Source organism: Primulina eburnea, chromosome 8, assembly GCF_022965805.1.
Source record: "Primulina eburnea isolate SZY01 chromosome 8, ASM2296580v1, whole genome shotgun sequence".
NCBI lineage: Eukaryota > Viridiplantae > Streptophyta > Magnoliopsida > Lamiales > Gesneriaceae > Primulina > Primulina eburnea.
The window spans coordinates 5,416,923-5,428,500 of NC_133108.1; the positions used below are offsets into that span (position 1 = coordinate 5,416,923).

Below are 11,578 nucleotides of genomic sequence, written 5' to 3' on the forward strand. Positions count from 1 at the left end.
AAGTATTTTGATTTTGATTTTGTGGACAATCGAGTCGTAACCCGAGAGGGAAGAATTGATAATTAAATTAAAACTATATGTTTAAAAAATTTATACAAGTAAAAAATTTAATATCTTGTCTTTCAACCTCTTTGAATAGGTCATTTTCAATTCTAAAACAAATTATATATATGCCCGTATGTATATTAATATTTCCCCTTGTTTCGATTTTTTGGAAAAATATATCTGAAGTCTGAACTGATACTTTTTTTGGATTCAAATGAGTTATTCTTCTCTTCTAGATTGTTTCTTTTCCCTATTTAAAAGGGGTGTTTGGCATTATCTCTCAAAAAATTTAATCTCACTTTGGTGTTTTAGTTTATAACAATTCTTCGTCAAGATACAACAATTCTTTCATACGATAACAACATTGTCAATTGTGAACAATAATTAGAAAATGAAGTATAGTCAGTCTCTTTCAGAAGAAAGAAGCAGAGGAGAAATTAATGTAATGTATACAGAAAACAGATGATCCAAAATAATATATTTTTTCTACTTGTCTTTTATAATGTATTTTTAGAATTCAATCTATATCTATATCTATATCTATATCTATATCTATACTAATCTATACTAATATAAATATATGAATTGAATTGTGAATTTACATAAATATCCTTACTTTCATTTAATATTAATCATTAATACATATTTTCATATTAATCATTAATACATATTTTTTTTTTCATTTTCTATTTCATAAAATTAAAATTAATTAATTAAAATCTATCTATATCTATATCTATACTATACTAATATAAATATGTGAATTGAATACATGTTTTCTTTTTCATTTTCTATTTCATAAAATTAAAATTAATCTATACTAATATAAATATATGAATTGAATTGTGAGTCTATACTAGTATAAATATATGAATTGAATTGTGAATTTACATAAATATCCTTACTTTCATTTAATATTAATCATTAATACATATTTTCATATTAATCATTAATACATATTTTTTTTTCATTTTCTATTTCATAAAAAATTGAATTGTGAATTTACATAAATATCCTTACTTTCATTTAATATTAATCATTAATACATATTTTCATATTAATCATTAATACATATTTTTTTTTTCATTTTCTATTTCATAAAATTAAAATTAATTAATTAAAATCTATCTATATCTATATCTATGCTATACTAATATAAATATGTGAATTGAATACATGTTTTCTTTTTCATTTTCTATTTCATAAAATTAAAATTAATCTATACTAATATAAATATATGAATTGAATTGTGAATTTACATAAATATCCTTACTTTCATTTAATATTAATCATTAATACATATTTTCATATTAATCATTAATACATATATTTTTTTTCATTTTCTATTTCATAAAATTAAAATTAATTAATTAAAATCTATCTATATCTATATCTATACTATACTAATATAAATGAGTTGGTCTCATATGAGACCGTCTCACGGATACTGATCAGTGAGACGGGTCAACCCTACTCATATTCACAATAAAAAGTAATACTCTTAGCATAAAAAATTATACTTTTTCATGGATAACCCAAATAAGAGATCCGTCTCACAAATTCGACCCGTGAGACCGTCTCACACAAGTTTTTGCCAATATAAATATGTGAATTGAATACATGTTTTCTTTTTCATTTTCTATTTCATAAAATTAAAATTAATTAATTAAAATTAAATTAATCTATCTATCTATACTAATCTATACTAATATCTATATATGAATGTGAATTGTGATTACATTGACATCAAATTCACACAAAATCACTTTATTTTTTTTTCAAATTCACAAAAAATCACTTTACTTTTTTATATTACAATTTGTCATATTAATGGTGTTATTTAAGTCATTTTTTATTTTAGTTTAATAAGATCATTAATAGTGTATTTAACTCAATCAAACTAACTATTATTTTAATTTACTTTAAATTTAATTTTAAATACTTAAATTTATACATTGCCGTCATATAATAATAGGAAGACAAAAAAGATGAGTCGGATTGAATAAAAATAAAGTATTAATAAATATTAAGGTCATACAAAATTTCTTTCTCTCATTTAGAATAAAAATATTTTCAGACTCCTCATGTGTCAATAGAAATATACGATTGAGAGAAATATTTTTCTGTAATAGATTTCAAACAATGTTTTTAAGTTATTTAGTCAATTTTTTTATAAATGCTGCTAAATAAATATTACTAAATAATATGATATATTTGATCATTTTTTGTTCTTGCAATGAGAGGAGTTTTTTTACCCTAGCGTTAACATGTTTGATTGTTATATGTCATTTGTATTGATCATGTAATTGTGTTTGGATTGTTTTTGTTATTTGTTTGTTTGCACAAAGAAAAGAGAAAACAAAATCAAATATCCAACATAAATGGTTATTTTTCAATTTTTTATTATTAAGATATTTTGTTATTTTTTAAACACATAATGTATGTTTTCTGTTTGCTTAGATTACTTAGTTTAAAGTGAGTTAGAAAATATTAAAAAATTGAAATATTTCTTAGTTTTTACCTTATGTCTCAGAATATCAAGGAATAATATTTTTTATTTATTGGGACAAATATATTTCCAAACTTCTGTCTATAAATCAATATTTAAATTTTTTACGACATTATTATATTATCTAATCAATTTTTTTTACTTAGATTGATAGAAGACATTTTAATTTGAGTTTTTATGTTCTTGTTTATATTTTTTTTGTAATATTATTTATTATGAAATAATAGGTGAACTAAAAAAATTGGTAGGTCTAAGAGTCCTCAGGTAAACGACAAATATGGATAAATTATTAAAATATATAATATCCAGTAGATTTTTGGCATGCGCTTTTGTTCTAATTCAATGATTATGCATGATTCTAAATTTTCATTATATCACAAGTTAACGCATGTTTTGTTGTTGCTACATATATTTTGTCAATAGTTTAATATTTTTCTATGGTTTAAGAAAAATTGTGTGACTTTGTATTATATTTTTACAGCTGCTTTTCTAAATAGTTTTATTATGATTTCAAGGCACCATTTTTCATTTGTGTTTTTTAAAGAAATGGAATGAATATCTATAAAACGATGACATTAATAAGACGTCTTCTCTTTATTTAAAAAAATATTGGAAAATTTATACAAATTGTAAATAATATTGGTTAATATATAATTTGAGAGTGATTTATGCTTTTTATTGTTCGTATATACTTCAATTTCTTTGTTATTGTACTAAATAAATTATTTTTAAACTTTGAGTTATCATTTTTTTTTCTTATCGAGATTGTTTGTGTTATGATTTTTTTATTCGATTAGGTTAGTATTGTTGGCGGTAATTGATTTTTCTGATATTATATGACGTGTCTTGTTGTTTATATAAAAATAAGTATGAGAGTACACCAATCAAACCACGTATTTTGGGTCTTCTGTTCTATGAAGAGAATAATAAATGGTTTCTGTGAATTATATAATTTCTTGGTTTTTCATATATATAGTCTACGAAATGCGTCAAATTTTGAACAAAAAAGTTTCGACAAACATAGGATGAAAAAAAAGACATGTTAAATAAAAAAAAAATATGTTGTGTGTTACTATGTTGGGTGCGATAATTGTCCATGTTTGGTAGAGCGGTCGAACCGTGATGCTTGAGCTGCTGTGCAGTTTAACAAATTTGAGTTGCACAATTACTACTAGCTATAGTTTTTGGTAAAGCGACAAACGCTCAGTCTTACAATTGGTATCAGAGCCAAGGTCACAGGTTCGATTCCCATTGATTGCAATGAGTGCAATTATAGGAGGAAGATTGTTGGGTGCAATAATTGTCCCTACTTGGTGGAGCGGCCGAACCGTGGTGCTTGAGCTGTTGCGCGGTTTAAAAGATTTGAGTTGCACCATTACTACTAGCTATAACTTTTGGTAAAACGGCAAATGCTCAGTCCTACATACTATGTCCTAATTTTTGTATGATATAATTCAAGCACATTTTTTTATAGATATTTGAAATTAGGTCCAACTAAGTAACATGAAACATATACATATATATTAAATCATATTTAAACAAAATTTTAAGATCAAGAATGATTCAGATTTAAATTTCAACGAAGCACGATGAAGAAGAAATTGAAGAATTGTATGTGTACATTAAGTGTTATATAATGATTATGTTGCTACTTCATGGTTGTGCGACATATAAATGTCAATATTTCTCAATAAAATAGTTTTTCAAAAAGGAAAAATTCTTCATTCAGAAAAAAAATACATGAAAAACAAATTGTACATAATTTTCATTCTATTTATAATGGTATGAGAACAATTCTAAAGCTTTGTTGACACAATATAGATGAATTCTGTGCAATTTATTGAGACATCGAGCCAGTTTCACTTTATTTCCTCCAATATTATCTCAATATATTTCGAGGTGATACGAGATTGTTTTTGTCTCTTTTTTTAGTCATAGTGTCTAACCAGCTAATTCATAACATATATGATGTAGCATAGAAAACTCTTTGTCAAGTAAATTCACTTAGCCAAATATTGAAATTCAAATAAAATTCTACAATATTTCATCAAATTAATTTTGACTATCGTAAAATGCTCATGAAATCTAAATGGTTATATTATTAGATGAGATATTGAATAAAACAAATACTTTGACATATATTAGAATGATATCTCATATGCATATTTTAATTACATTATTCGTATCTATTCTCAAGATTTTTAAAATACAATAATTAATTTTGTATGTCGTTCTACAAGATAAAATATTATAAAACAAAATATAAACTCGCTAGAAGAAAATTTGTTTTGTTTCAATGAATAATATAATATTATGTTCTAAACGCAACAAATGAGATTGAAACTATATTATCCTCATGACATGATGCACGCAATCATTATTGCAAAGCTTCCAAAAAATGACGATCAAAGATGATTTTCTTGAATTGTGTCAAATTAAATGAGGACACAATTCTAAGATATAGTCATTTGAAGAGATTTCAAGTAATTTTTCTCACAGTGATTGAGAAATAGTTGTTGAAAATTTATTAATCTTATAGCTATAGACGATCAGATATTTGCTGAGCATACCAAAATAGTTATGTGCATATTATAACAAACTACGACAAAGACAGGGGCGGATCCACTGTAGGGCCGGAGGGGGCCACGGCCCCCCTGAATTTTTTTAATTTTTTTTTTACTATGTGAGATATATTTTATTATTTAGTATATATATTATTTGACCCATCAAAATTTTAAGTATCTATAATTAGTCTAATGGTTAAAGACTTTCGAGGTTTACACATATGATCCATGTTTAATTCTATTTATACGCTGTTTTTTGACATTGTTCTGCATTTTTTTTTTTTTGAAAACCTAAATAACGGGCTTTTACAAAGTCCCAACTTAAAACCTTTATAGTTGGTTAATACAAACACAATCAAGAAAGCCATTTGAAATAATAACCTTTTGCAAAACATCTGCTATATTGTCGACTGACGAGTGAAATATTGTGGGACGCGAGTTCGGAGACACATCAGAAGGAAAGACAAAGATTCTTGGAATTTTTTCTACGTTCAGGAATTGAGGTAGATCGGGCCCTCCAAACATATCATTCTGGATCCGCCCCTGAACAAAGAGTTGTTGAGTTGTCAAAATCAACCAAGAAGCATATTGGAAAGTGTGTCAAGTGGATAAGATAATTTCTCTGATTCATATACCGTCTATGGTCATGATTTTTTATTTTTTATGGCTTAGTTTGTTTCATTTGATAAATGTTATTAACCATGTTTTAATTCATTTAAATATTATCAAAATTTCGTACATATATTTTCAGCAGTTTAGGTTTTTACGTGCAAATCAAGTGCATTTTTCTATTCTTAATAAATAAATAGAAAGAAGCCTAAAATTCGAGTATGTAATCAATAGTTGTAGAAATATTCGTGTCCCATCATTCTTGCCACAATCACCCGCTTCTGGATCGAACACTAGATGACAAGAAAACATAGTTATCATGCTTTATCGATGAACATTTGGATTCTCAAATCCAATCCGGAGGAAAATATCAGAGAAGAGAATGGCCTCACGGAAGAGTTGAAATGCCTTCTCTTCTCACTTCACTGCCACCGCCACCTCCTTTTCACCCGACCAAAACTTCGTCAAATCTACCATCTTTTAGTATATCGGCCTTTTCTACAAAGCCCGTCTCCATAAATGCAAGTCACAATAATGGGTTCCCGTATTTGTCTCACGTTCGGACTTCAAAGACAACAGGTTAATTTTTTCGTATCGACACTAGATGAGAAACTGCTTTATTTGGCATGTATATGTGAAATGCAAAAAATCATTGGTTTTGTTGCTGTCTTTTGCCCTTTGAAATTATAGCTGAAATGGATGAGGCAGAGGAAGAGGGGGCTGTCTTCACCAAACTGAGGCAGAAAATGGACTCCCGTGGAGTAAAAATTGATTCTTGTACACCTGGTCTCTATGATCTTCTTGTTTGTCCCAAGGTACTTGTGCTCTGGTCTGGTACCAGCTGCTATGGTTAATTTTGTTCTATGAACTTGCTTGGAACTAAATACTTACTCAGGAAAATGCAGCGAGATGACGATGTTTTTTGCATGGGAATTTGCGTCTTAATAAGATAATGCCTAAAGATTATGTTAGATTAACACTACGGGGAGCCATGGTAGTTTTACTGAAGTTTTTTTCTGTTGATCTTACTTATTGTTATTGGCTGTGTCAATTTCTTAGCCAAGACCCAAATTTTCTTCCCAAGATGCTGGTAGAGACGTTGAAATTCTTGATAATTATCTCATTGAATATATTGGCATTTGTCATGTAATCTTGTTCTCCTCTCTTACTTTATCCACCGGTATAATGGTAAATTTAGTATGCTTTATAGATGACCTGAGGTCTGAAATTGGCACTCAATGCATCTACCTTCTTGTGGTTCAGTGCAACGGTGGACAATCTATGCAGAGAAGTCTGTCATTTCATGTTGGCCAAAATTGGTACATTGCCTTCTAAATTTTTCGAGGTTACATACTTCTTGAGTTTGATTAAGTATATACATTTATATAACATATTAGGAGTTATGCAATGTGGAGATGTTTTGATACACGATGTGGATGGGCAGGCCAGGTGGCATGACATGTGGTTTTGTTTACAACTTTTTCTCCTTTCTCTAATGTCTTGAAACCATATTACTTTGGGAGATGCTGATTTTGATAGCAGGTAGTTACAAACAGTAGAAAGCCTTTTCCGGTTGGCAATCTTCATGGACAAATCAATTCCAATTCCCCATCGACAAGGGAAAGTCTAAGGCTAGAGGTGTTGGGTGAAGAGGTAACAAATTTATGGGTCTGACCAGAACTTTTACATCTTTTGATGGACTCTCAATTTTATTCAATTAACTGCACCATTGACATGATTCAGTTGTCCAAGGTTTTTGAAGAACGCACATTTAATTTGTTATTTTTTTCTTCATCCTTGTGACTATAGACATATTGCAAGGGTATATCATGCAAATGATAGTCTAAGAGAATATGTGGCCATTAGCTTCTTATATTGAATAAGTTTGTAATTGCATCAACTCGATTGACTTGTGACATATTCTGGTACAATTCTCTTAGGCCGTCGATATATTGGTTCCATTCTCAAAATTAGATAACAAGATTAGCTTTTAAGTGTATTCATATTTCTCCTGACGGCACCACTACAGGTTTTTTCTGAAGGAGTGGTCATCATTTTAAGTTTGACCTCCTACACCAGCAACTTATACTCTATGTCCTGTCATGCCACCGAGCATCAGGCATTACGACTGCTTGTGTTTTGGAAAAATATGTATCATGGAATATTCTTTTCTACAGCAAAATTGAATTGCAAAATTTTGGATTTTTTTTTTTATCAAACTTCTTGGTACAGAAGACAATAAAGAATTTAAAGCAAAAATCTGTAACAACACTTGAGTCAAACTAAAATCACACGAGATGATTTTCCCAAGTTGACAACACACAAGTATCAAACTTGAAAAGTTTAAGACTGATAATTAGCACTGAAAATCTGATTGGAATTTGAGGAGCAAGTCAATGAATCCTAGTGATTCTTAGTATTCTGTCTGTGTCACTCTGCTGCCACTTCCTATGCAGTTTCTATTTCTTGATCTTGTTTCTTTTGGAGACATGGTGGAAAATGTCTTAGAAGCCTCATAAATGATGTGAATGATGAGGTTAAGTTCCTGGTTCGTCAACGAGCTATCGTTGAGTTTTCACTTAGAAGTTTAATTCAGTTATCCTATGTTTCAGCTGGTAGATTACTTTGCTGGAAGAATGATATCCAAGGAAACATTGCAGAGAAATAAAGTGATGCAAGTTTCTGGTGAAAAGGTACAGATACTCACATTATATACCTCTATCTCAAATTATATGGTACAATTCACTATTCCTGTTCAAATTGAAGAGTTTTTGGGTTCATAATTTTATGGAAAGTATGATTAGTGTATGTGTTCAGCTTCGGATGATGTCAATTTCTTTTTCACAATTAAAGATATAGAAAATTTTAAATTGACTTGTAGAAGACAGAGAAGCTCTTAGCGATAATGAGAACGATCTTCCATGAAGTAGTAGACAAGATTAATTTTATAAGTACGTTGTTTTTTCATCTAGAGCAAGGAAGCCCAGTGACAGTTGGCATTGGGAAGAGAAGTTTCTTTAGATTCTTCATCTTTGTCTTTTTGGGAACCAGTCATGTGTATGTGGAATTTGGGAGTTCTTTTATTTGGTGCATTCATGCTCATGTTTAGTTTGTAATTTCTCAATGCAGAAAATCATTGCCTTTACTTATAGACAAAATGGGCTACTTGTTGGCTGCAAGTACCGAACAATAGAGAAAAAGTTTTGGCAGGTACTTTGCAACATCTACTTTGGAAGTCCGCTTCAGCATGTTACTTTTAAAGCATTAGCGAGACTGATTATTTAGTCCTCTCGGTGAAATTTTGTTGAATCCTAGTTTCTGAACAGACCAACAAAATATCACTCCTGTAACCGACCTGATGTTTTTAAATTATTGCCTTCAAATTTCAGGACAGAGGTACTGAAAAAATGTTATATGGACTGGATGACATTACAGAAGCAGATGAGATTATCATTGTATTCACTCGAAAATTTTTCTGTGATTTAACGGACTCATCTCTGCCTGTTCCCTTCCTCACTATCTTTTTTTGAATCCAGGTTGAAGGTGAGATAGATAAGCTGTCAATAGAAGAAGCTGGTTATTACAATTGTGCAAGTGTTCCTGGAGGAGCACCACAAACTGTTTCAATGAAGGAACTACCATCAGTGGACAAGGTTCAGTTGGCGGTTCTCCATGATTTGATTATTTATACTCTCTAATTAATCAATGGTTGATGTAGAAGTTGAGCACAAACTTTCAATATATTGTGTATCCTTATCAGGACGTGAGCTTTCAGTATCTATGGAACTGCAAAGACTATCTGGACAAGGTTAGATATATGAAAATCTAAATTTATGATGCCTCATAGATCTTCTATAATTTGCTATCGTGTGGTCCACCGATCTTGTATATTTTTATAAACCCTTTTAGGCGTCTCGAATAATCCTGGCAACTGATGGTGATATACCAGGCCGAGCTTTAGCTGAGGAGCTTTCTCGCCGCCTTGGAAGAGAGAGGTTACAATGCTCGAATTGCTTCATCCCTATTCCATTGCATCTGTATTCAGTAAAAAAAGAAAAAAGAAAGTTCTACCAGACGACATCTCCTCTGATGTGAACTGTTCTTTTCCAGGTGTTGGCAAGTAAATTGGCCGGAAAAGGATGAGTTGACCTCTTTCAAAGATGCAAATGAGGTAGGATGAGTATTTTTGCATACACCTTTAATCTTGATTTGATCATTCCATTCTTAATGCATAGGTTCTCAAGAATTTGGGCGCAGCTGCACTTAGAGATGCCATTAACGGAGCTAAACCATATGAATCACATGATTTCAGTTGATCAACTTGGAGATAATGTCAAATTTTGTATATTGATGGGCAAATGTTTTTCCATCCTAATACGAATTGAATGAGGCCATTGTTACATATATTTAGATTATGTTTGGATATAAAAGCTCTAGATTAAGAGTGCATTTTGTCAAACTAGAATCAAGTGTTCTTTTTTTGAAGTGGAAATCATTTTAATATTTGAATATAAAATTATAAAAACTATAAATTTCTATGATACCCCATGGATGAGCCCACTACCCCTGGCCCATCCCTAGCCCAAAGAGAAGGCAGGCCCACCAAGGGCCCTCGCCCAAATGGAAGACAGGGCCACCAAGGGCCCAGGTATTCTCCTATAAATACCAGGTTTGAGTGTTAATTCATTCATTCAATATTGTTTTCAGCAGCACCCTTAGCTGCTTCCCCCATATATCCTCAGTCACTGACTTGAGCGTCGGAGGGGCTACGCCAGGACACCCTCCTGGCCCCCTCTTAACGGTCTTTTTCTTGATTTCAGGCTCAGGGTCATCTTAAAGCCCACGTCTGAACTAGTGACGCTCGTTGGGATCGGACCCTAAATTTTCCGTGAGTATCACTTGGCGCCGTCTGTGGGAACATTTGAGTTGAGACGTAGATATGGTAGGGAAGAAAGGGAGTAGAAGAGCTACCTCAGCAACATCGCGTCCTCAGAGGGGACCTGAACAGTCTCATGCTGAGGCAAGGCAGGAACAACCCCATCAGGAGGCGAGAACAGAACAACCTCGTCAAGAGAACAGGGTCGAACAACCCCGTCCTAATGAAAATGTGGGGAACTTGACCCTGGAGCAGTTGGACCACTTTATCACTCGGACAGTGGATGAGGCTATGAAGAGGAACCAAGAATCTATGTTTGCTGAAGAGCAAGCCACTCGCCAAGAGCAAGAGGAAAATACTGAGGGCCACTAGAGCAGGGTTGAAGAGACACAACCCCACCAAAGTGGGGAGATTGGCGAGATGAGAGAAATGTGGAAAGAAATACAAATGTTGAGGCAGCAGTTGGGAAGCAGAGCACCGGCACCCAAGAGAGGAATTCCCTTTTCACTAGCCATTTTAGAAGAAGGACTTCCTCCAAATTTTCGACAGTCGAATGTTGGAGAGTACGATGGACATACTGACCCCGAAGAACACTTGGGGAGATTTGAGAATGCGGCCCTATTACATCAATATTCAGATGGAGTCAGATACAGGGTGTTTCTGGGCACGTTGGTGAGGTCTGCCCAACAATGGTTTAATACCCTGCAGCCTAACTCCATACAGTCTTTTGAGGATTTTGCTACGGCTTTCTTGCGCCGATTCGCCAGCAGCAAGAGGCATCAAAAAAATTATCTGAGCCTGTTTGTGATGAAGCAGCAGGATGCGGAAATTTTGCGAGAATTTGTCCAGCGCTTCAACAGTGCAGCACTGGAGATACCGGCGGCTACCCCTGACATAATGATAAGTGCCTTTACACAAGGACTGAGAGGAGGGGAGTTTTTCAAGTCGCTGGTCAAGAAACCTCTGGAGAGATAT

General features: G+C 32.0%; 1 protein-coding gene across 4 annotated transcripts; it reads left to right on the forward strand.

The window, feature by feature from the left end:
- The first annotated feature begins 6,005 nt into the window (after window positions 1-6,005).
- On the forward strand, window positions 6,006-10,223 carry LOC140838663 (primase homolog protein-like). Of its 4 annotated transcripts, none has more exons than XR_012119639.1 (13): window positions 6,007-6,306; window positions 6,418-6,542; window positions 6,991-7,046; window positions 7,125-7,176; window positions 7,270-7,380; window positions 8,340-8,420; window positions 8,857-8,937; window positions 9,117-9,182; window positions 9,264-9,380; window positions 9,488-9,535; window positions 9,677-9,722; window positions 9,838-9,898; window positions 9,963-10,223. XR_012119639.1 is itself a non-coding variant. In XM_073205130.1 (13 exons), exons 1-13 carry the CDS (start codon window positions 6,132-6,134, stop codon window positions 10,041-10,043), a joined length of 1,140 nt encoding a protein of 379 aa, XP_073061231.1. In that variant the 5' UTR covers window positions 6,012-6,131; the 3' UTR covers window positions 10,044-10,219. The 4 variants fall into 4 exon arrangements, 3 of the variants coding, with proteins under 3 accessions (XP_073061232.1, XP_073061231.1, XP_073061234.1); XM_073205130.1 differs by having other exon boundaries at window positions 6,012-6,306; window positions 9,637-9,722; window positions 9,963-10,219; XM_073205131.1 differs by lacking the exon at window positions 8,857-8,937 and having other exon boundaries at window positions 6,006-6,306; window positions 9,637-9,722; window positions 9,963-10,222.
- The last annotated feature ends 1,355 nt before the right edge of the window (window positions 10,224-11,578 follow it).

What these genes read in the sequence shown, in the direction of transcription:
- LOC140838663 (XM_073205130.1), top strand. Translation starts at nt 6,132, where the DNA reads ATGCCTTCTCTTCTCACTTCACTGCCACCGCCACCTCCTTTTCACCCG. An exon ending in TAGAGAAAAAGTTTTGGCAG is followed by an intron (nt 8,938 to 9,116) that starts GTACTTTGCAAC and finishes TTCAAATTTCAG; the next exon opens with GACAGAGGTACTGAAAAAAT. An exon ending in AAGCAGATGAGATTATCATT is followed by an intron (nt 9,183 to 9,263) that starts GTATTCACTCGA and finishes TTTTGAATCCAG; the next exon opens with GTTGAAGGTGAGATAGATAA.